This window comes from Citrus sinensis, chromosome 5 (genome assembly GCF_022201045.2).
Source record: "Citrus sinensis cultivar Valencia sweet orange chromosome 5, DVS_A1.0, whole genome shotgun sequence".
Classification (NCBI taxonomy): domain Eukaryota; kingdom Viridiplantae; phylum Streptophyta; class Magnoliopsida; order Sapindales; family Rutaceae; genus Citrus; species Citrus sinensis.
In genome coordinates, this window is record NC_068560.1 from 27459678 (window position 1) to 27485110 (window position 25433).

Here is a 25433-nt window from a genome sequence, read left to right on the forward strand (position 1 = left end):
TGTACTGGTTGTGATTACGGAACTTTAAGAACACCATTAGATGATCATATTTTATTGAAAATTTTCAACTATCTATTAGTGTCTAAATTATGCCCTCAATGACTTAATCAAATAATTTTCCAGTACTTTTATTTAGTAAGCTAATAGATTTTGAATTTTAAGGGAGGTAAGGGCTAAAAAAAATCGATTTAGATTTAATCCACTCTCCAATCTTTTAAAAAATGAACTTAAAGAAATACCTAGATTGTAAGATATATATATATATATATATATGTAGACAGAGAGAGAGAGTAGTATATAAAAGAAACTTCTTATGTAGCGTTTAGCTTAAATAAGTATATTTTATTTACGTGTACTTTTTGTTATTATTCCAAAAACATTATTCTTATATAGTGTAAATTTTTGTGTAGTGTAAAATATTTTATTCATAATTTGACGGGTTTTGTTATCTTGCATAATAAGATAACAAATATAAATAAATAACAATTATTTAATAAAAATGTAATGGCCGTGGAAATTTGTGAGAGAGTTGGAAATGGGTGACAAGTGTACCTTGTTATATAAGATAACAAGAGCATAATTTGACAACTTAGAAGTACATTTTAATCTTAATAAAAAAATGAAGTGCATTTAATAAATCTTGATGCGCGTGAAAATAAAATACCAACACATAAGAAGACAATTTGACAACGCTCAACGTGCTGCCCTGCAATCTTTTCATTTCAATTCGATTCGTTGGATATAAACAAAATGTCGACTCAAAACAAATCTTTCAACTTTCAACAAAGACGTGAAGCAAAATTCAATCAAATGGCTGCAGCTTCATCGTCATCTTCACCACCTGCTTCCAACAAACCCACAAATTTCAGTCAAAAGCTCTTCATGATCTCTCTTCTTCTCCTCTCCTTCTCGCTTTTCCTTGTCGTTTTGTCATTCAAACCTAAACAACAACCCCATTTGGCTTACGAGCCAAATAATAAATATAATACTAACTACTTATTACACAGACCCAAATGGCTCGATATTATCGGAAAACACATCATGGGTCACAAAATTAAAGTTGGTTTAGTAAACATAAACGATGATGATGATGATGATGATTATAATAGCGTACGTGGTGACATGCATGTTGAAGCTGTTCACGTAGGTTTCGACCATGTGGGTGAGGATAAAAAGTGGGAAGACTTTTCCCCGGAGTGGATTGATGAAGATCACAAGTGGGGCCCACCGACGTGCCCGGATATACCCATGCCGGCGCAGGATTACCAGTACCTCGACGTGATAGTGGCTAGGGTTCCCTGCCGAGGAGACGGAATGGAGGTGGTGGGATGAGGGATGTGTTTAGGTTGCAAGTGAATCTCGTGGTGGCAAATCTAGCGGTGGAGAGTGGGTGGTTGAAACCTGATGTTGATCGGTCGGTGTACGTTGTCTTTGCGGGTTCTTGTGTTGATGCCTGTTGGGTCATGCCAAATTGCTCCTGCTTATGCCCAAGCAGGTGAGTTTTTGCTTCTGTGTTTTTTATTTTTTATTTTTTTGGGTTTTTGGAAAACAATTTGTTTGTGTTTTAGATAGTGAGTAGTTTGAAAACTGAAGTAAAGTTGGTGATCACTTGACCAAGTACAATTTTTTAACCGAACGTTAACTTACTGTTTGTATTCGGTTGCAAGAATTTTACAACGTTATATGCTTTAAAATGTCACTTATAATTTCATAGATATCTTTATGAAATTAGTTTTTAGCACTATTTCTATCCTTGTTATGTTTCTTGATTATTTACAAAGTAGTGTTTAAACCCCTTTTTTTCCCTACTTCAGTGACTGTTTATGTGGGCGAATCTATGGTGGGAATGAAAATATTATGATTTTAATCGATATCATTTCAGTTTATTTTAGAGAAGAAAGTATTATATTTTACTAAGAAAATATAAAATCTTGTCACATATAAAATTATACAAAATATAAAATCTTCAGAAATTTGAGGTTTTCTTAAAAAAAAAAAAAAAGGTTGGTGGGTGATTTACCTGGTGACTGGCGGTCATTAATTAACTGCTTTGTTTAGTTTCGACTTTTAGTAAATTATTCGTTCAGCACTAACAAATGAGACAAATTCAAATTAAATATGCACAACTCGTGCTTTGGTGTAATTGGTTTAAATTTGAACTATTCTTCAATTTTGATATCCTTAAAGAGTTGTAACAACCTGCAGACACAGTATGTTCACATGCAGCATTCATGAATCCGATTGTGTGAAAATTTATTTGGCAAGGCATCAAAATTTGGTAAACCCAGCCAAAATGAATCAATTGCCTAATTAAGACTTATGTAGCCTTTCAATTTCAAGAAAGTATTACGTAATTCGGACATCACTACTACTTATTAGATATGCTGGCCACTGCATTTTTCATAATTTCAAAATTTTGTTACACGTGTAGACGTATGATGTCAACAGTACTCGAGACTTTTTTTAAACCTTCATATGTAATTAATTTTCCTTAATTTTGCAAAATTAACCTAAAATTAATATTTGATTGTTTTTAGTTTGATTTACAGGCAAAGAAATATGGAGATATTTCATGTCACAAGCAAGACTAGCAAAACTGAACTACACAACGTACCATCAAAGAGAAGCTTATGTAACAGTTCTACATTCATCAGAAGCTTATGTATGGGGTGCAATAGCTTTAGCGCAAAGCATAATCCAGAAAAACTCGAGCAAAGATCTGGTTCTCCTTCATGATAAATCAGTAAGTGGCAAATCTCTACGCGACCTGAGAGCTGCCGGATGGAAAACCAAGTGGATTTCGCGTATACGTAGCCCCTTTGCCAAGAAAGATTCATACAATGAGTGGAATTATAGCAAGCTTAGAGTATGGCAACTCATTGAATATGATAAAATTATCTTCATTGATTCTGATCTTTTAGTACTCAAAAACATCGATGAGTTCTTCTTTTACCCTGAATTATCAGCAGCAGGTAATGACAAAGTGTTGTTTAACTCTGGGGTGATGGTGATTGAGCCATCATTGTGCAAGTTTGAAGATTTGATGTTGAAAAGCTTTAAGGTTTCGTCATACAATGGGGGTGACCAGGGATTTCTTAATGAAGTGTTCACATGGTGGCATAGGTTGCCTAAGAGAATCAACCATTTGAAGGTGTTTTCAAAGCAAGGCGATAAGGAACATCAAGTGGGTGATGGTCCTTATGCAATTCATTATCTGGGGTTAAAGCCATGGATGTGTTACAAGGATTATGATTGCAATTGGGACATGGTGAGTCGCCATATATTTGCTAGTGATTCAGCTCATAAGAAATGGTGGCAAGTTTATGATGCGATGCCTAAGAAATTACAACAGTACTGTGCATTAACAAAGCATATGGATAAAAGGATTAAGAAATGGAGAAGAATTACTGAGAATGCAAGTTTGGCTAATGGGCACTGGAAGATTAAGCCGAAAGATCCCAGGCAATATCATATTGTTGATAACAAATGAAGGGCGAGTGAAATTTTTTTAATTTTTTTTAATATAGCATCATTTATTTATGCTGTTTGCTCTGATCAAGAAAATTCAAAGCAAAGAAATACAACAATACAAGATTGAGTAGCAAAATTTCATAATTCTATGGTTTTGCAACAAATCCTGACACGTCATAACTTGAAAAGTTCAAGACGTGGATAACAAAACCAGGCTATCAAATTTCTTGCAAAATGCATTACACAATGATTTGAGGATCGATTTCGTATTTGTTTCCACTAACAGATATTTGATTTCGCAAATCTAAAAGCTAGATCCCACTAGTTCTACAATTTGGTTTCCGGGGATTTGATAGATGAACTAAACTAAGCCTTGGATTTCTTCCCTTTGGCTTCAGGAGCTGGCTTGGCCTTGAAAGGCATGAAAGTCTTTCCACCCATGAAAGGTTGTATTACTTCTAGTACGTCGACACTAACAAGACCTGCCCCGACCTATATGTTGGATCCGAGGCGAATCATACAGTCTAGTAACTAAAACTCATGGCACAAACTTAATTCATGAATATATATTTATATAATATGGCCTTTACTATAAACACATAATAACCTTTGTACCTCCTCCGAAAATATATGTATTCAAAACTTATGTCTCATTATTCATATTTATATTACATTTATATATACATAAAAAAACATAAGCAGTATAAACGTGCTCAAAATGCAAGACATGCAGCAATACGCCTCGTTGCCCAACCTTCATTGACTAGAACCAATATGCATGAAATCCTATGGAATTTGGGGAAAAAATGGATAAATAGGAAAATAATGAGCTTGCGGCTTAGTAAGTGGATATAATATACTTATATAAAAATAAAGTAATGTATTATGGTATATACATGATTATGTGACATAACTTTTCACTGAATTTAATGCATCAGCAAACATGGAAATCATACATACATGACAAAACTGCACCAAATAGTACCCTAGGGAAATAACTCTAAATATTCACGTGTTGCAATTAATATGGTTGTTCACAATGACAATCAACCCATCATTTCTCATATTTAGATGATGACATGAATAGAACAAACAAAAGGTTTTGTCTTTTTTTCGCATTACACTTTTGACTTTTTATTTTCATTTTTTAATATTTATGTCACTTTATTACAATTTGATTTTTTTTTAAAAGTTCATATTATATTTTGAAATGATTAGAAATAGAAAAACATGTGAATATCCAGCTCTAGATTGATCATTTTATACATAATGAGAAATAACTGATGATGAATTGTGATCTATTTTTGTTGAAAAACGATTTGAAAAGATTATTTGATTTTTCACACTTCACAATCAAAGTTAGAGATTAAACTCTGAACTCCCACTGTCATAAATCTGCTAAAATTACAAAATCTAAGTAAAGTGGTTCGATATGAATCTTAGAATATTATGTGGCAGCGTTTTCCTAGTTTATTAGTATGTTCATTCTTTCCTTTCAACTAATTATGCAAACGAGTCAAATTAAAAAAAAAAAAAAAAAGAAGAAGAAGAAGAAGAAAATAAGAAAGAGATGGTCAAGGTATTTCTAAGCTAATAATACACATATAATTCAGATCAAACAATCTAAAAATTATCAAGTTCATGGGTGATTGTAAAGCAAATGCTTCCAAATCTCAATATGACGACACGATCAAAAATATTATCTAACAACTTGTTCAATTATTTAAGAAGAGATCATAGAAAACTTTGTCAGTTTCTTCATATACCGCGTGAATCGCCGATGTGGGACCTAACAATATATTGTTTCCTGTCCACAACTGTTCGTCATTTTCACTCTTTGCTGGTATTAAAAAAAAAAAAGGAATAATAATAACAGTAGATTCTTTCACAAGGGGCTGAAATGAAATAAATATTTCTAAATTAGAATTTTGCTTGCAGTACTATAAGAATTGAAAGAATACGGCAACATTTTCACCACATTATCAGCTCCTTCATTTCTTTCATAATTACTTACTTTTGCAGCAACTCACCATCAATTTCTTCTCTCTCTCTTTTTTCTTTTTCACCATGGTTGATGCGTTCATTTCCCCTCTCTTGCAGCAGCTGACTTCAATGGCTGTTGAAGAGGCAAAGGAACAAGTGAGGCTGGTAACGGGCGTCGGAAAGGAAGTGGAGAAGCTGACCAGCAATCTCCGGGCCATTCAAGCTGTGCTCCATGATGCAGAGAAAAGGCAAGTAAAGGATGAAACTGTCAAACTCTGGCTCGATCAACTCAGAGACGCATGTTACGACATGGAAGACGTGTTGGGTGAGTGGAGCACTGCAAGACTCAAACTGCAAATCGATGGAGTGGATGATGATCCTGAGAATGATGTTCTCGTTTGTTTGGAGAAGGTATGTTCCTTCTTTCCTCCTGCCTCTTGCTTTGGCTGCAAACAACTTGTCTTACGTCGTGACATTGCTCTGAAGATAAAAGAAATCAACGAAACTCTTGATAATATTGACAAACAAAAAGCCATGTTTCGTTTTGCTGCGAATGTTATTAAGAGTACTGAGAGAGCGGATCAACGAGGGCCAAGTATCTCCTCAATTGATGTGTCCGAGATATTTGGTAGACCAAAAGAGAAGAAGGAACTCGTTGATAGGTTGTTATGTGAGGGTAGTAAAGAACAGAAAGGCCCCTGTATCATCTCACTTGTTGGGATGGGGGGAATAGGCAAAACTACTCTTGCTCAATTTGCCTACAACAACGATGATGTTAAAAAACATTTTGATGAAAGAATATGGGTCTGTGTGTCAGAGCCGTTTGATGAGTTCAGAATCGCTAGAGCAGTCATTGAGGCTCTAAAGTCAGGTGATGCCTCTAACTTTGGTGAGTTTCAATCTCTCATGCAATATTTTGAAAAACTTGTTGCCGGGAAGAAATTTCTTCTTGTCTTAGACGACGTGTGGAACGAAGATTACTCTAAATGGGAACCATTCTACAACTGTTTAAAGAGTGGTTTCCATGGAAGTAAAATTTTAATTACCACACATAAAGAAACAGTTGCCCGTATTATGGGAGATATGGGAACTAGAAGCAATTGAGAAAGGCCTTTTAGCCCCTCTATTGTTGAGTTACAATGAATTACCCTCCAAGGTAAAGCGTTGTTTCTCGTATTGTGCCGTCTTTCCGAAAGACTATGGAATACGGAAGCATAAGTTAATCGAACTATGGATGGCACAAGGTTATCTTAGTGAGAAAGGAGCCAAAGAGATGGAGGATATTGGTGAAGAGTATTTCAACATCTTAGCTAGCCGTTCATTCTTTCAGGATTTTGACAAAGGTGATGATGGTGAAATCTATAAGTGCAAAATGCATGATATAGTGCACGACTTTGCCCAATATTTATGTCGTAATGAATGTTTAGCAGTAGAAATTCATAGTGGTGAAGAGTTAGCTATTAGCTCTTTCGAGGAGAAAAAAATCCTTCATTTACCGTTAACTCTACGTAGGGGGGCTTCGGTTCCGATTTCCATTTGGGGTAATGTTACAGGATTGCGAGGATTGCGGAGCCTCTTAGTTAAAAGTGATGAATATTCATGGTCTAGTGAAGGTCTACCTCAATTATTTGAAAAATTAACTTGTTTAAGGGCATTAGAATTACAGGTACGTGAATCGTGGCCGCGTAACAGTTTAATCAAGGAAATTCCAACAAATATAGAAAAATTGTTACATTTGAAATACCTTAATTTGAAAGGTCAAAAGAAGATAGAAAACTTACCCGAGACGTTGTGTGAGTTATATAATTTAGAATGTTTAAACGTTGATGATTGTCAAAATCTTAGAGAATTACCTCGAGGGATTGGGAAGTTAAGAAAGCTGATGTATTTACACAATGAAGACACTGGTTGTTTAAGATACTTGCCGGCAGGGATTGGGGAATTAATCAGGCTTCGGAGGGTGAGAGAGTTTGTTGTGGGCGGAGGGTATGACAGAGCATGTAGCCTTGGGTCTCTTAAAAAGCTTAACTTCCTTCAACAATGTGGTATACGTGGGCTGGGTGGTGTGTCAGATGCGGGTGAGGCTGCGAGGGCCGAACTTGAGAAAAAGAAATATCTCTTAAAATTGGGACTTCATTTTGATCGTATAAGAGATGGAGATGAAGAACAAGCTGGGAGGAGGGAGAATGAGGAGGATGAAGATGAACGGCTTCTTGAAGCCTTGGGACCACCTCCTAATTTAAAGAATTTAGGCATAGATGAATACAGAGGCAGGAGGAATGTTGTTCCCAAAAATTGGTTCATGTCGTTAACCAACTTAAGGGATTTATCTCTCTTCTGGTGGAGTAATTGCGAGCATTTGCCTCCTTTGGGAAAATTGAAATCCCTTGAATCTCTTCTTATTTATGGAATGCAAAGTGTGAAAAGAGTGGGTAATGAATTGAGTGAAGTGCGCGGCTGCAATTAGTCAATTACAATCACCCACGGCCACCGCGACGGGTAATTTATTTCTAGATCTCCTGCATGCATTGCGTGTCTCACTCTATTTTAATTAAAATTAATTAGTAGTTATTTTTTTAATCCATTTTAGAAACGAATGGTGAACAGAGGGGATTCAACAGAGATATATATAAATATGTAATGGTGCTAATAACTCTGGTTAGTAATTATAATTTGTATACGCTTTCCTTCTCGTTTGCTCTCTCTCTCTACTCTTCTTCATTAATTTAACAATGTCCATTATAATTAGATATATTTGTCTAACTGATTCAGCCAAAAAGGAATTACGAAATGGCGTCGCAGAGCAGGAATTGGGGGACGGGCGCGGCGCGTGCTTTTTTAATCTGTTATGTATGTTTTCAGTCATTCATTTTGTATTTTTGCGAGCCTGGTATTTGTAAAGAGAATGAATGAGGGAAAGCACAACACAGAGAGAGCTCTTGTGAGGCCAAACCGCTTATTATTATTTGTACACTTTTTCATTATATAGTGGCTTATTAGTATCACCACCCGTGGATGTAGGCATATTAATTAATATGTCGAATCACATAAATTTTTTTGCCTTATGTTTGATTATTGTGTTATTTGATTATCATAACCAAATCCAATAAAAGACGGTGAAATTTTAATTTCGATTTCGCATGGAGTCATAATTTAAAAAATAACATGCCTACAATGATCATAACATAAAAAATGGTGAATCGGTGGGTCTATAAAATTTACATAAAAATGAGTCAAATTCAGTTATTAGCTGTTAGATAGCGAGTAAATTTTATTTTATATGTTTAATTTTATGAATGAAGTGAACTTATATTACAAATGGATTTGATTTTACTTTGAATTTTCTGTTAAATATCAAATACAGAAAATACGTATTTCTATGTTAACAAAAAAAAAAAACACTCAATTATTTTCTCGTGTTTCATTTCCAGTACTTATAACTAAACAATAAATGGAATCTCATCCCTCTCTCTAATTATTCCATTTGTTTCTCCTTTTATGTGTTAATGCGAAAAAGGAATGCGAAATGCGTGAAAGAGAAGGCGAGAGGCGTGAAATTCGTTCCAAGCTTTCAATTACATAATGTTTTTGGGTTAATTTTATTTCAGTGGTACATAAAAAAATTTTCCCTTTAAAATTAAAAAAAGGATTGAAGAGATGAATTTTGAATAATTTTTATTTGCCGCACTTTTTGGGCGCTCATTTTGCCACTATTTGATATTTTAATTGTAAAACCTCATATTTATACTTTAATTTTTTTAAACCTTTTTCTTTTTTTTAAAACCTTTTTCATTGTATTTCATAAATTTATAATTTATAAACTTGCTTATTAGATTAGACCTGAAATACTCAAGCTCAGACGCAAGTCAGGCTTTTTGAAAGACCCATTAAACTTTTTAGATGGCAAATTCTTATTGGTTGAGCAGGCCTTTGTTTATCTGATAAGGTGATGAATTTAGCCTACATAAGTTTTTCTTTTTTGAGCGTATGAAATGTCATCATTTTAATTTATTGATGTGGCAACATAAAATAAATAAAATAGTAAATTTTATTTGATAGAATTTTTTCGTTGACTTATTAAAGATATATTCACATCAGTTAAGTCATTGAAATCTTTTAAAACTATGTCATTTTCAATGCCTAAGTGGAATTAAAAATTAAAATAAAAAAGTTCACCGATAGAATTATGTCAAAAAAATTAAAATCTTTAAAACACATTTTTGTAAAATATTAAAATGTGAGATTTTATATAAATGTTTTGATAGTATTCTATCAAGAATCACTTAACTTACTATTAGTGACAGAATTTTGTAACTATTTTCTTATAGAATAATCAAAATTTCAAGGCCTCTAAAGATTTTGAAACGATTGTGTTTGCGACATCAGCAAAATAATATATCTGTCACAAAACTTTGACACATACATGATCATGTGAAAAAGCATTCTGTCAAAGAAATTCAGTTTTGTAGTAGTGGGATTGGCTTAATCTTCAGCGTAATACATAATGTTGGAATATTTATCGGTTGCCATTTATTTCTTTCCATATTAATTTTGTTGGATTAGAAAGCAACTAATCAATTGCGGGTGATGTGAAATGCCAACTAGAGTTGTGATTTAATGAAAATCATATGTAATCGAAAAAAAATTAGAAGAGGTCATAAACTAGAACTAAAATATAATCATATCCAAGTAAACTTAATAGAGAAATCCTAAGTTCATGCACAAGAGTTGAACTCTATGAATTCTATTCTCAATAATTTTATGCATACAAAATACATACGAGTTTAATGAGTGACGTATGGGTACTAAAAGAGTTAAGTAATAAGTAAATAAAGTAAACCAAGTGACATGACATTGATTCAATATTATTGTATCAATATTTATGAAAGAAATTGTATTAAAAATAAATTGTATGTTGAGTATTGATCTTGTCGTCTAATTATGTTTAGATATCTTAATATTAAATCGATATATGTTGTATCGTTGGTTGATTAAATGTCATATCATTTAAAGTATATCCTTAACTAACTGAATTAATAGCATAAATAATTTATTTCAAGAAGTCTTTGACCAGGTAATGTAAATGAGATTTGCAGCTTTGAGAAGAAACATAATATTTCAAACGTAGAATATTAAAACGTAACTATCATATTATCATTCTTGTTTTTTAAATCTGAATAATTGAGAATGCAAATTTAGAAGTCAACTTTAATGAGATCGCATACCAATTCCAATATTTAATTAAATCCTGACCGTCCCTCAATCAATCAACGGTGGGAAACAATTAGTGGATCCACATATGAGCCATGACTAAGTACAATAATGGCAATAGTTTAATTAAATATTATATTAAAATAGAATAATTGATATTATTCTTAGTTAGGTTGCATTATAATTTTTAATAGACTTCTAAGCATTCCAATTAAAATTAAAAATTGTGGCGTGGCTACATGTTATGTCTATTGATGAAGTCACAAAAGATTGACCAAGACAACAGAGATAATTTCCCTAATCTGATTTGGTTTCTACTGAGCAAGGTTGCACATATTTTGATGATACCATGGGTTACGTTATATTTGTTAGACTGACCAAGTTCATGACAGTGACTCCCGAAGCCACACACTAACTCAACGATAATTTTAGAATATTATCAAAATACTTGGGGTATTTATTATATCTATTAAAAATCCACAATTCCAAATCGATTAATTCCATATAAAAAAGAAATTGATTTTGGATAGAAATATTTCATTTGATAGAACCATTGTACTGGCTGTGATTACGGAACTTTAAGAACGCCATTAGATGATCATATTTAATTAAAAAATTTTAACTATTTATCAGTGTCTAAATTATGCCCTCAATGATTTAGTCAAATAATTTTCAAGTACTTTTATTTAACTAGCTAATAGATTTTCAATTTTAAGGGAGGTAAGGGCTAAAAAAATCAATTTAGATTTAATTCACTCTCCATTCTTTTAAAAAATGAACTTAAAAAAATACCTAGATTGTAGGGGGGAGAGAGAGAGAGTAGTATATAAAAGGCACTTTTTATGTAGCGTTTAGTTTAGATAAGTATATTTTATTGCACTTTTTGTTATTATTCAAAAAACCTCATTCATATGTACCACTTAGCTCACATGGGTAGGAGAAAATTAAGTTATTACTCAATTATACTGTAATTAACTTTAAAAAAAAATCTCATTATTGACTTATGTATGATACATAATTTTCTTATTGTTGGTCACGAATAATTTGCTTATATGATCAGATTGTTGGTACGAATTTCTTTGCTTCACTAAGGAAAGACTTTGAGTTTGGACATAATTTTTTTTCGAACTAAAGATGGATCTCAAATTTCTTACCTTACCATATACAAAGAGTAAGAATTTTTAAGAATTTACAAGTCTTAGATAGTTGCGTATAATTTATTTTACTTTGTTAATTTTTACAATTATATTATTTCATTTCGATCAAGTTATATATATCTAATCTTATACAAATAACTTTTCTCTTACGTACACTAAATAATTTTTTTGTGTAGCGTAAAAGATTTTATTCATAATTTGACGGGTTTTGTTACCTTGCAAAATAAAATAATAAATATAAGTAAATAACAATTGTTTGATAAAAATTTAATGACTGCAGAAATATAAGATAAAAATAATAAAATTTGTGGAGAGTTGGAAATGGGTAACAAGTGTATTATGTTTGTTGCTTAATTTGACAACTTTAGAAGTACATTTTAATCTTAATAATAATAAAAAAGGAAATACATTTAGTAAACCTACCCACACATAAGAAGACAATTTGACAAAGCTCAACATGCTGCAATGCAATCTTTTCATTCCAATTCGATGCGTTGGATATAACTTAAAACAAAATGTCGACTCAAAACAAATCTTTCAACTTTCAACAAAGACGTGAAGCAAAATTCAATCAAATGGCTGCAGCTTCATCATCATCTTCTTCTAACAAACCCACAAATTTCAGTCAAAAGCTATTCATAATCTCTCTTCTTCTCCTCTCCTTCTCGCTTTTCCTTGTTGTTTTGTCATTCAAACCTAAACAACAACCCCATTTGGCTAACGAGCCAAATAATAAATATAATACTAACCACTTAATACACAGACCCAAATGGCTCGATATTGTCGAAAAACACATCAACGGTCACAAAATTAAAGTTGGTTTAGTAAATATAAACGACGACGATGATGATGGCGTACGTGGTGACATGCATGTTGAAACTGTTCACGTACGTTTCGACCATGTGGGTGAGGATAAAAAGTGGGAAGACTTTTTCCCCGAGTGGATTGATGAAGATCACAAATGGGCCCCACCGGCGTGCCCGGATATACCCATGCCGGCGCAGGATTACCGGTACCTCGACGTGATAGTGGCTAGTGTTCCCTGCCGAGGAGATGGAGATGCAGGTGGTGGGATGAGGGATGTGTTTAGGTTGCAAGTGAATCTCGTGGTGGCGAATCTAGCAGTGGAGAGTGGGTGGTTGAAAACTGATGTTGATCGGCCGGTGTACGTTGTCTTTGTGGGTTCTTGTGGGGCCATGGTGGAGATGTTCAGGTGTGATGATCTTGTGGAGCATGCAGGGGATTATTGGGTTTATAAGCCTGACTTGAGGAGATTGAAACATAAAGTATTGATGCCTGTTGGGTCATGCCAAATTGCTCCTTCTTTTGCTCAAACTGGTGAGTTTTGCTTCTTCTTCTTTTTTTTTTTTTTTTCCCTGGTTTCTCGAAAACATTTTGTTTGTGTTTTAGATAGCGAGTAGTTTGGAAACTGAAGAAAATTTGGTCATCACTTGAAGAAGAAAATCCCCTGTACAATTTTCTAACCAAATGCTAACTTACTGTTTGTACTCAGTTCCAAGAATTTTACAATGTTATATGCATTAAAATGTGACTTAAAATTTCGTAAAAATCTTTATGAATTTGTAGTTGTTGTTCTTGTTGCTTGTCATATTTCTTGATTATTTACGAAGCAGTGTTTAAGCTCTTATTGTTTTTTTTTTCCTACTTTAATGGTCCCTTAAATAGGCGAATCTATAGTGAGAACGAAAATATTATGATTTTAATCGATATGTTTTGGAGTTTATTCTAAAGGATAGAGTCTTAAATTTTAATGAAAGCTTGTTGCATATAAAAAAATATAAAATGTTCAAAGGAAATGGATGCAGGAGATTTTATTTAATTTTTCTTCGGAAATTTGAGGTGTTCTGAGGAAAAAAAAAAAAAAAAGGATTAGTGGGTGATTTATCTGGTCATGGTGGGTCATTAATTTACTGCTTTCTTTAGTTTCAAATTTTAGTAAATTATTCGTTCAGCATTAATAAATGAGACAAATCCAAAATAAATATGCACAACTCGTGCACAGGTGTAATTGGTTTAAATTTGACCGGTTCTTCAATTTTGATATCCTTAAAGAGTTGTAATAATCTACAGACACAGAATGTTTACAGGCAGCAGTCATGATTCTGATTGTGTGAAAATTTGGCAAGGCATCAAAATTTGGTAACTCAGCCAACATAAATCAATTTCCTAATTAAGACTTATGTGGCATTAGAGAATTGCGCTTTCAATTTCCGTGAAAGTATTACCTAATCCGGACGCCACGACTTCTTCAAAACCTTCATATGTAATTCATTTTTCTTAATTTTGCAAAATTAACCTAAAATTAATATTTGAGTGCTTTTATTTTGATTTACAGGCAAAGAAATATGGAGATATTTTATGTCACAAGCAAGACTAGCAAAACTGAACTACACAACGTACCATCAAAGAGAAGCTTATGTAACCGTCCTACATTCATCAGAAGCTTATGTATGTGGTGCAATAGCTTTAGCGCAAAGCATAATCCAAAAAAACTCGACTAGAGATCTCGTTCTCCTTCATGATAAATCAATAAGTGGCAAGTCTCTCCGTGGCCTGAGAGCTGCCGGATGGAAAACCAAGTGGATTTCGCGCATACGTAGCCCCTTTTCCAAGAAAGATTCGTACAATGAGTGGAATTATAGCAAGCTTAGAGTATGGCAACTCACTGAATATGATAAAATTATCTTCATTGATTCTGATCTTTTAGTACTCAAAAACATCGATGAATTCTTCTTTTACCCTGAATTATCAGCAGCAGGTAATGACAAAGTGTTGTTCAATTCTGGGGTGATGGTGATTGAGCCATCATTGTGCAAGTTTGAAGATATGATGCTCAAAAGCTTTAAGGTTTTGTCATACAATGGAGGTGACCAGGGATTTCTTAATGAAGTGTTCACATGGTGGCATAGGTTGCCTAAGAGAATCAACAATTTGAAGGTGTTTTCAAAGCAAGACGATAAGGAACATCAAGTGGGTGATGGTCTTTATGCAATTCATTATCTGGGGTTAAAGCCATGGATGTGTTACAAGGACTATGATTGCAATTGGGCGTGGTGAGTCGCCATGTATTTGCCAGTGATTCAGCTCATAAGAAATGGTGGCAAGTTTATGATGCAATGCCTAAGAAATTGCAACAGTACTGTGCATTAACAAAGCTTATGGATAAAAGGATTAAGAAATGGAGAAGAATTGCTGAGAATGCAAGTTTGGCTAATGGGCACTGGAAGATTAAGCCGAAAGATCCCAGGCAATATCATATTGTTGATAACAAATGAAGGGCGAGTGAAATTCTTTTAATTTTTTTAATATAGCATCATTTATTTATGTTGTTTGTACTGATCAAGAAAACTGAAAGCAAGGAAATACAACAATACAAGATTGAGTAGCAAAATTTCATAATTGAATGGTTTGGCAACAAATCCTGACACGTCATAACTTGAAAAGTTCACGACGTGGATAACATAATCAGGCTATCAAATTTCTTGCAAAATGCATTACACAATAATTTGAGGAGTAGTTTCGTATTTGTTTCCACTAAAAAATATTTGATTTCCCACTAGTTCTGCAACTGGTTTCTGGGGATTTAATAGATGAACTAAAAAAAGCCTTGGATTTCTTCCCTTCGGCTTCAGCAGCTGGCTAGGCCTTGAAAGGCAGGAAAGTCTTTCCACCCATGAAAGGTTGTAAAAATTAGAAGAAGAATAATTCATGAAAGAATTGATTTTGTGTGTATATTTCACTATTTGCAGGTACATATTTATAGTACAAAAATTATGATAAAAAAGGAAGAGTACACGAGTTACGCATTTGCTTTGTAATTTTGTCAAACAAGTGATGTGCCAAATTTAAGTGCACAAGTTACGCTTCTAACGGGTAAAAGACACAAGCCTACAATATTGCCAATAATCTTGTCTGATTGCCAATGATCACGGCTGTGAGGGTCGAGTTCAACAAGTGAACGTATTGTAGCCTGCTCATTGCTCTGCAACAGTGCAAAATACAACTCATGAATTTGATATGTATGTATGTCATAAAACCATTACAATTAGGATATATTCGTCTAACTGATTAATTTGTTGGGAAGGCAATATTTTCAGCCAAAAAGGAATTACGCATTATTGTTTGTACATTTTTTCATCATATGGTGGATTTTCGGTATCACCATCTGTGGATGTAGGCATATTAATTAATATGCCGAACCATATAAATTTTAATTTGTGCCTTGTTTGTATTTATCGTATTAATTAATTATCATAACCAAACCCTATAAAAGACCGTGAAATTGGAATTTTGGTACTTGGGGTCATAATTTAAGATAACAAACATACAAGGATTATAAAATAAAATTGGTGAATCGGCGGGCCTATAAAATTTATATAAAAAGGAGTCAAATTTAGTTGTTAGTTTGTGAGATGGCAAAATTTTCAACCAAAAGAAAATAAACAATTACCCACAAACTATTAAACATACCCGTAAATGTACCATTCATTGAATAAAACAAATTTCCAGTTACCTTCGCAAAACATTTTTATTATGATGTCATGAAGCTTAGAATATACATGCATCATCATGAGGTTTCAACGAGGTGATTTTTATTTTTATTTTATTTTTTTAGTAAAATGACTAACAGTATAATTCCACAACTAGTGTGTGCATCTTCCATCAAACTTTCCCTGCTCAATTCCATTCTCCATCAAACAGTTTTATTTTATTTTTTTAACTTTTTGCCATGAAAATTTTTATTATTTTGAATAGTAATATGTTTTTGTATTTGAAACAGTTATAAATTTTATTCTATATGTCAAATTTTAAGAATGAAATGAACTTAAATTACAAATGAATTTGATTTTATTTGAATTTTCTGTTAAATATCAAATTCAAATTTTCTTTTTTTTTTTCTTCTAGTTGAAAGTGTATTCTGTCAACCAAAAAAAAAAATCAATTCCTTTTTCATGCTTGATTTCCAGTTATAACCAGACAATGGAATCTCGTTCCTCTCCTTAATTATTTCATTTGTTTCACCTTTTATTTCTCTATTCCTTTCCGTTTTCGAATCGATCTGATGGTAGATGCTTATTCATGAACATATCTCAGTGATCATGGTGGCATTTATAGAGTAACTGGGCATCAACAAAATGAATAATCACTTTTACTCCTAAAAAAGAAGAAGAAGAAATGTAAAAATATCTTAACACTTTCATAAGTAGGTACTTGTCCATATTGCTATTTATTATGCAAATTTTAAGAGAAGTAAAAAAAATTTGTTCCAACGAAATGGCAGATAAGTGTACACTCTACGAATGCACTGCAATCTCATTACGTCACAAACACAAGTTATGTTTATTTGGATATAATGTTAAGGTTTTCAAGGCATTTCAAAAAATTTATTTGGGGCTAGGTTGGTGAGTGAGGCTGCTTCGCAGGTCAAATTTTTTGCCTGCAGCATCGGACCACAGCAGTTGTTCTAGAGCAAGGTTTGAATGCTAAAGGTGTGAAAATTGGAACAAATATATGTGTCTTCGATTAATCCTAACAGTTCTGTTAAGTTTATGTTGCTTTTTCATTTGGTAGTCATTCGGCTGATCAAATTATGCTTATGTTAGCTGTGGCACATTAGCATCTTCTTCAACTCTATTTACTGGCTTTCAGTGGGGATGCATACTAGTTTCTTTAAAACCAATTACACCAATCACAAGTCTACATTCATTTGGCTTTTTTTTTTTTTTGATGAGAGGGGGCTCGTCAAAACAAGCTAAACAGGAACAAAACGGGTTTAAAAACCCCAAACAAGTCTTGCGAAATGATAGAATAAATACCCATAGGAGGGTTAGAGAACACATGGAGGCCAAGAGGAGCTGAATGAGCCATATTAGCCATGAAATCCGCAGCTGAGTTTGCTTCGCGATAAATATGGGTGATAGCAGTCTGCCAATTTCTACTTAGTAATTCCCGGACAGCTGTTAATAAAGCAGTGTACGCATTCGGAACAACCACCTGCTTAGAAATCATTTGTGTAATACAAATACTATCTACTTCCACCAACAACCGTTTTATGCCTACATCCCAAGCAAGAATTCGGCCCTGATACAGTCCCCAAAGCTCAGCCATAAGCACTGAACTGTCCCCAATTTTCATACAAAAGTCGGATACCCAATGACCAATTGAGTCTCGAATAACACCTCCCGCTCCTGCTTCCCAAGAATTTTTACAGGAGCCATCTGCATTTAATTTACACCATGGCCAAGGCGGTGGCAGCCAATGAATATAAATCTCCTGTCTCCTCGGCTGCTGGCTTAGGCAAGAATTATTTACTCTGCAAATTTCTTTAGCTCTCGCCATAACATCCATATAGATTGTTAGACTATCCACCAGCTTCCCTTCAAAGAAAAAATGGTTCCTCCAGAACCATAGCCTCCAAACTACCACACCAAAGATACAATCCCAGGGGAGGGGAGACCCAATCTTCCATTTATTCTGCAGGTTCCCAGCAATCCATTCTCGTAAGTTTGAATTGAAGAAAGTGTTATGACTGGCCATCGGAACAAGCTTCCGCCAAACCTGCTTGATACAGCTGCAGTCTCTCAATGCATGGAGAATATCTTCAACCGCACCCCCACACCTATCACAATCCTCAGGAACATTAATATGGCGCCTAATAAGTTCATCACGAGTCTTGAGTTTCCCATGCATAAGCTGCCAAAGAAAAAGGCGGATGGATTGAGGCCTCTTCCATCTCCATGGGAGCTTCCAATTTCTGTCATGAACAGCAGCGTGATGATAGCAAAGAGATTCATAAGCTGACCGAACCGAAAACATGCCGCTTGGATCAAAGCCCCAGTAAATAATATCAGCCCCAAGATGAGGGGCCGGAGGCAAGACTGAAGCAATCTGCATGAGAATACCATGTGGCAGAAGATGCTCAAAACTTGACCAATTCCATCCCCCATGCCCATTCGTAAAGTCACTCACAGTGGCATTGATAAGCTCGTGAGGAATCGGCAAGATGGCAAGGCTGATCAAAGGATATTTCGTAGCCCAACAATCAACCCAGAATCGAGTTCTAACACCATCACGAACTGACCAGCGAGCTCCCTGCACTGTTGCCAACCACGTGTTATGAATAGCCCTCTAAATCCGAGATCCCGATTTGTCTGGAAGAGACATTGGTAGGTTGCGAGACTCCAAACCATATTTGGAGTAGAAGACTTGCACCCACAGTTTATCCGAATTGGAAACAACCTCCCAGCTCAATTTCATCAGTAGCGCCTGATTCATTTCGTCCATTTTTTTGAATCCCAGGCCTCCATGTTTTTTCGGCTGGCATATTTTGTCCCACCCCACCATACTCATCCTGTGACTCTTTGAATTCCCATCCCAAATAAATATTCGACAAGCTTTGTCTATTTTATGAATCACTGGAGAAGGAAGTAAGGTTGTTTGCATGGCATAAACATGCATTGCTTGCAGGACTGATTGAGCCAGAGTGACGCGTCCAGCAAAAGATAGATGAGCCGCGTTCCAACTAGTTAGCCGCTTATCCACTTTATCAAGGATGGATTGATACGTGTATTTATTAACCCGCGAATGGATTAAGGGCATTCCAAGATAATCACCCAAATTATTTGTGGCCGAAACTCCCAAAGTCAAGCCTATGATATTGGCATCCCGAGAAGCAACATTTTTTGAGAAGAAAACTTTAGTTTTCATTTTGTTGACTTTTGCTTCCGAACTCCTACAATAATTACCCAGAACAGCATCTACGACATAAGCTTGATCAATTGAAGCTTCCGCAAATAAAAGCAAATCATCTGTAAAAAAGAGATGCGTTAAAGGAGTTCCATATTTGGCCAACCGGATAGGCCTCCATCTCCTCTCCATCACTGCTTGGGTTATACCATGGCTTAACCGTTCAATGCACAGAACAAACAGATAAGGCGAGAGGGGATCGCCCTGACGGATACCCCTTCCCGGAGTGAAAGCTTCTGTCGCCTCACCATTCCACAAAATACACATACTAGCTGAAGTTACGCATTGCATGATTAGTCTAGATAAGTGAATTGGAATACCAGTCTGGTTAAGCGTATCAAAAATGAAATCCCAACTGAGCCGGTCATAAGCCTTCTCAAGGTCGACCTTAATGGCCATAAATCCTTTCCTGCCAGTTTTTCTGCGCATTGAGTGAACTACTTCCTGAGCCACTACAATATTATCTACTATATGCCTCCCAGGAACAAAGCTCGTCTGATTGAGGCCTATTAGATTGGGCAGCAGCGTTTGCAATCGATTGGCTATAATTTTAGTCACCGTCTTGTAGGCCACTGTGCATAGGCTTATGGGTCTAAACATCTTTAAGCTAGTGGGGTGCTCCTCTTTAGGAATCAGAACCAAGAGGGTAGTATTTATCTCTTGCGGCACCTTTCCCGTTGTAAAAATATCATGAATAAACCTGCAAAAAGACGGACCAACCACATGCCATTGGGATTGATAAAATATAGCGTGTAAACCATCCGTACCTGGGGCTTTCAGCGGCTTCATGCTAAACACAACATTCCGAATTTCCTCCCTCAAAATTGAGGCTGTAGCCCCATCTACGTCATGAGAATCCAAGGCTGGGAAAAAGTTTGGAGCATGGTAATTCCGATAAGTTGCATTATCTCTTTTAAAAAGGTCAGAAAAATACCCCACTGCATGCCTCCTTATATCCTCCTCATCATATAGCCAATTCCCCGAACAGTCTCGAATGGCCTCAATTCTATTCCGCCGCCTTCGAGCAATGGTTTTTTGGTGGAAAAAATTCGTATTTCTGTCCCCATGCAGAAGCCAATCCTTTCGAGATTCTGAAACCAAAGAATTTCCTCCTGATTCATCACCATTTCGAGCTCATTTCGCAAGCGGGCTTCTAAGCGCAACAAACTGTTAGAGCTATAATTTTCTAGAGTGGCTTGAATTCCATTAATCCGAGCCATAAGCCGGCGTTTTCTCTGAAAGATATTTCCAAACACATCTCGATTCCAAGCTTGAACCTCCTGGACAAAATGAGAAGCTGCTGCACTATAATGGATTTGCGGATTCCACACCCGCTTAACAAAGTTATGAAAATGCTTGTGAGTTAACCAAGTGGCCAAAAAGCGGAAAGGCCTGTTCCTCCTGTGACCGGCCACAGCTCTCTCAAACCGAACCAGCACCGGCCTGTGATCCGAGGCAACCTTCGGGAGGTCGAGGACAGAATTATTCGGATACTTATGCAGCCAATCACTGTTGCACAGAGCTCTATCAAGCCGTTTACGGAGCAATCCACGTGACCAAGTAAACCTTGGACCTTTAAACTTTAAATCAAAAATTTGGTGCCCATCAAACCATTTCCGAAACAGATTACACACTCCTGGGTTCCTGGCCACACCCCCTGCTTTTCAGAGGCATATAAGATAGAGTTGAAATCCCCACCTATCAGCCAAGGGCCTCGAATTAAAGGCGCAAGGTTCTCCATATTCATACACAGCTGGCATACACAGCCGTTACCCAAGACACAAAGGTCTTATTCATACAAATTTTAAAGTGAATGAACTGCCTATGATTAATTAAGACTTCCACCTCTATGGAACTTCGCCAAAGAAGCCAAATTCCTCCAGAAAAACCCACAGCTTCCACCTGGTGCGAATACTCAAATCCACTTTTCTTTATAAAGTCGTCGGCTTTTGCACCACTAGTGCGAGGCTCCATTAACACCACCATCGATGGATTGTAGTTTTTAATAATTGTTTTAAAAGAGCGCCTAAATACCCCCGAGGCTGCCCCTTGTACATTCCAGAACATGATACTAACTGACATAATAAAAATAAGAGGAGAGAAACAAACGTCTACTGCTGCTGTCCAAGGACATCATCCATCCACGCCAAAGGCGTTTCTTGAACCATCTCAACTTCATTCTCAGCCAGCCCATCTCCATCAACACCATTCATAGGAACAACTGGATGGTTATGAGCACTGTCACCTTCATTCCCCCGATGGATGGTTTGATCATCAGGAGGGTCTGCTACTTGTTGTGGATCCGGCCCTTGCCTCTCTATGTGTTCCGCGGTCACGTCCCTTTCATCACCATTAGGAAAGGTTTGGGAGGAGCAAACAAACACTGTGTGTTTAGAAGGGTCCAGGGTGGTTGCGAATGGTGCCACGAGTTGATTGCTAGAAACTTTCTGAGGGAAAATATGGGGTTCAAAGCTTCGGTTTGCATGAGGAAGGATGGATATTTCCTTCTCTCTGGTGCTGAAGGCACTGGGCTGGAGGGGGTTACAGGTAGCAGTTACTGGGACGTTTGGTTTCCTGCTCTGATTCCTTGCTACCACGGCCTTATTTTGCGGCTTACGGCGAGCCATAGTCTTTGCTGAGTTATCTGCTCTGGCTGTGAAAGTATGGTTTGATGCAGGCATGAAAGGTTGCCGTGAGGTGGAAGGGAAGTCTGGGCAAGCCTCATGCACATGGTTTCCACCTTCATCCGAGACTTTGGTTAATATGTGAAACCTTGAGGTACCAGCTCCAGTAAACTCCCTATTACGGTTTGAGTTTCCAGTGTTCTCCTGACCAATATTCGGCTTCCTTCCTCTCCTAGTGGCAATCATCCAAGGTCCGAATAGTTCCACATTATTATCACCATTACTACCTACAGCCTGTTGACCAGGAGCCTCATTTTCCGGCACTGCCTGTTGGGGTTGACCAGCATCTTCATGACTTGTCGAACTCTTAGCATCCTTACAGTTGCTGCTATTATGCCCGTAACATCCACACTTATAACAAATTACTGGCAATCCCTCGTATTCCACCTTCTAGATCTTCCCATCCAATTCAAACTGAGATACCAGCGGCCTTGTTAACGAGATACTTACTGCAAGACGTGCAAATCTTCCACGAGATGAGGAGGCTGTATTCGAATCGATTTTAATCACGTTACCCACTAACTGACCTAGCTTCTGTAGAACTTTCCGATTATAAAGATGAACCGCAAGGCCTGGTAAACGGATCCATACCGTGACTTGATCAAGATTCGCATTTGTGAAATCAAAAGAGGGTGTCCATGGCTGCACAGTTAAATATTGACCCATTATAAGCCACGGTCCCTTAGTTAAAGCATCCATAGCTTCCCCTACCGATCTGAAACGAACCAGATAATAGTTGTTTTCCAAGTCAATCACGGAAAAACCCATGGCTGATTTCCACATGACATTTAATCTTGCACACAGAGCTCTATAGCCAATTGTGCGGCCAAGCAACTTCACAACCACCGAGTTCTTCCAAGGCTCACTTAACTTAGCATGAACCCTAGCCGAAAAAGTGATGGATGGCATGAGACCCTCGTTAGTTTCAATAATGTCTCCTTCCTCAAAATCCCAATCCTCTAGTCCACCTCCAATTCCTTGCTCCATCGCTTGTGTTGCATTCACTAGGGTTTCTTTGTACGAAAACTGTACAGTGGTATCCCCAGCATGTTCTTCATCACGAAATCTTGCTTTTTTAATCGTTCTAGCCTCCCTAAAAGGCGGGGGAAAAATCCCTCCGGAGTTAGGGTTTCCTTCACGTCCGAGGTTTTCGGAGCCTTCCATGGTCGTTTGTAAGCTTTTTGAATAATTACATTCATTTGGCTTTTAAGCTGTGGGTAATGTCTTTTCAGGGCTCACTTACTCAATCGGGAAGACCAACTTTGCCTTGGATTTGGTTAGCAGGTTGAAGACAGAGACGATGATTAATGTCCATTTTTGGTATGCAAAATATGACAAGGTAGTTGGCCGTGGGTGTCTTTCTTTCCTTTTCTCAAAACTTTATCTTTTAAAGAGAAGAGTTGACACCTAGTAACTAGCCTTCTCAATACACATAAAATAGATACATAAAACCAAAGAAGGTTGAACAACAGAGTAGAGTAAAAAGTGTATAGAAATACATAAAGATCTAAGTAAACAGATAGCAGGAGATTTATTGGCCTTCATAGACAGGAGCTTCTAAGGTGGACTTCAACCCAGCTTTCATACGTTAATTATCTTATTTGGATTTTAAATTCTTTGGTTAGTTAATTACTTTTTCCCATTGCTCTGTACCCTTAATATTCTGATGTTCAATTACAAATTCCTGAAACCACTGATTTGGTGATTTCCTGTGTGGTTGATCATTTTATATGTCTAACTAATTTGCTGGGCATGCATGCATATGCTACCGAGATTTTAAGGCAATATTTCTTAGCAGAGGAATTACGTACATGAGGGCAGAACAGAGCAGAGCAGGAATTGCCTCATTTTTATTTGCGCTTGTATTCTAGAGGGTTATTGTGAGGAGAAAAATTTTTAAGCAGATTTTATATTATGTTCATGTCAGGAATATGCAGTATTTTTTTAATATCTCGAATTTACAGACAAGATAACTAGTTAATTACTTCGAAATATGTTAATTTTGCTACAAAATAAGCATCTATGGCGTCATCAGGTGGATGGTCATATCATACGTGTGTCAACTCCTCTGAGTTCTGCACTGAAAGAGACTTTCCATTTTCAGCAAAATAATAAATTCAAGCCAAGGGCAAAATGTTTTCAGCTCGGTGAAATCTCTTGCTGTATCGAAGATGGGAAGACAGACAGTCCTGTAAACTGATCATCAGAGGACTGGATTCACTATGCTCTATTACTGCTCTCTACTCCTCATTTTCTGATGTTCAATTAATACCATAAAATCATTATGTGATTGATCATTTTTTATTATTTCAAACTGGTTTGTTAGGCATGGTACTGAGCTCTACCTATTATACCTATTGTAGTCGGAGCAGCCGTTACCATTGTCGGGCTGGCAGCTTACCGTGTCTACTTGGCAAGGAAGAATTCTTCCTCATCATAGAGGCTGAACATTTATATCTCAACCAGCCACATTCTCAGACAAGCGGATTGCCCCAATTCATTGGGTTTCCTCAGATGTCTCATTTGTAGAGCATTTGATAAAATTTTATTTTAAATGTCATGTCACTAGCCTAACTCTTCAACTCTTTTTGTATATTTTATCGAGTTAGTTAGTTTGGGAAACTGGAACATAAATTACATGTACAATGGAACACGTTATTTTGCAGGAATTGTCCAATAAAAAATTTTGCTATAGTTTTCTTCAATTTTTTCAAATCGATGCCCTTTGTTATACTCTTTTCTTCTCTTTAAGCATTCTAATTTTGCTAAAAGAGCTCGTTTTCTAATTTTTAAACTTCTTTTTCTGTGTCGTGGTTTATCCCAAAATGTTAGATGATATCATGATAAAAAAAAATACAGTTTACCATAACGTGCAGTGACAAATTATATTCATACAATTTTCCTCTCCCCTGTCATGGAACTAGCCACAAATTACTTGAAATCCTCAAGGAGATGGGGCACCTATAAAATTCCAGTTTGGTTTGATGGTGTCTGGAGTCTGGATTGGGCCAAAAATCATTTCAATCATCACAGTATGCCGTTGGCCATCGTGAAGCGACTCTAGTAAAGAGAAGAGTTGACACCTAGTAACTAGCCTTCTCAATACACATAAAATAGATACATAAAACCAAAGAAGGTTGAACAACAGAGTAGAGTAAAA

The 25433-nt window shown here is 36.1% G+C and overlaps 3 protein-coding genes and 2 pseudogenes across 3 annotated transcripts; 4 read left to right on the forward strand and 1 right to left on the reverse strand.

Moving 5' to 3' along the window:
• The first annotated feature begins 750 nt into the window (after window positions 1-750).
• On the forward strand, window positions 751-3490 carry LOC127902399 (putative UDP-glucuronate:xylan alpha-glucuronosyltransferase 4; annotated as a pseudogene).
• A 2048-nt stretch (window positions 3491-5538) lies between these two features.
• On the forward strand, window positions 5539-6558 carry LOC127902400 (putative disease resistance protein RGA4). The gene has a single exon (XM_052441308.1). The coding sequence runs from the start codon at window positions 5539-5541 to the stop codon at window positions 6556-6558; it is 1020 nt and encodes a 339-aa protein (XP_052297268.1).
• A 13-nt stretch (window positions 6559-6571) lies between these two features.
• LOC127902514 (putative disease resistance protein RGA1) lies at window positions 6572-8528 on the forward strand. The gene is made up of 2 exons (XM_052441752.1): window positions 6572-8112; window positions 8227-8528. Exon 1 carries the CDS (start codon window positions 6689-6691, stop codon window positions 7919-7921), a length of 1233 nt encoding a protein of 410 aa, XP_052297712.1. The 5' UTR covers window positions 6572-6688; the 3' UTR covers window positions 7922-8112; window positions 8227-8528.
• Window positions 8529-12299: 3771 nt separating this feature from the next.
• Window positions 12300-15417, forward strand: LOC127902513 (putative UDP-glucuronate:xylan alpha-glucuronosyltransferase 4; annotated as a pseudogene).
• Window positions 15418-21700: 6283 nt separating this feature from the next.
• Window positions 21701-23437, reverse strand: LOC127902401 (uncharacterized). Its single transcript, XM_052441309.1, has 2 exons — window positions 22689-23437; window positions 21701-22601 (listed from the first exon to the last, which is right to left on the reverse strand). The coding sequence occupies exons 1-2, from the start codon at window positions 23435-23437 to the stop codon at window positions 21701-21703; spliced, it is 1650 nt and encodes a 549-aa protein (XP_052297269.1).
• Window positions 23438-25433: the final 1996 nt, after the last annotated feature.

Coding starts and splice junctions, on each gene's coding strand:
- LOC127902514 (XM_052441752.1), top strand. CDS start 6,689: ATGGCACAAGGTTATCTTAGTGAGAAAGGAGCCAAAGAGATGGAGGAT.
- LOC127902400 (XM_052441308.1), top strand. CDS start 5,539: ATGGTTGATGCGTTCATTTCCCCTCTCTTGCAGCAGCTGACTTCAATG.
- LOC127902401 (XM_052441309.1), bottom strand. CDS start 23,437: ATGGAAGGCTCCGAAAACCTCGGACGTGAAGGAAACCCTAACTCCGGA. Junction 22,602..22,688: donor ACAAGGCCGCTGGTATCTCA/GTTTGAATTGGA, acceptor CGGGCATAATAG/CAGCAACTGTAAGGATGCTA.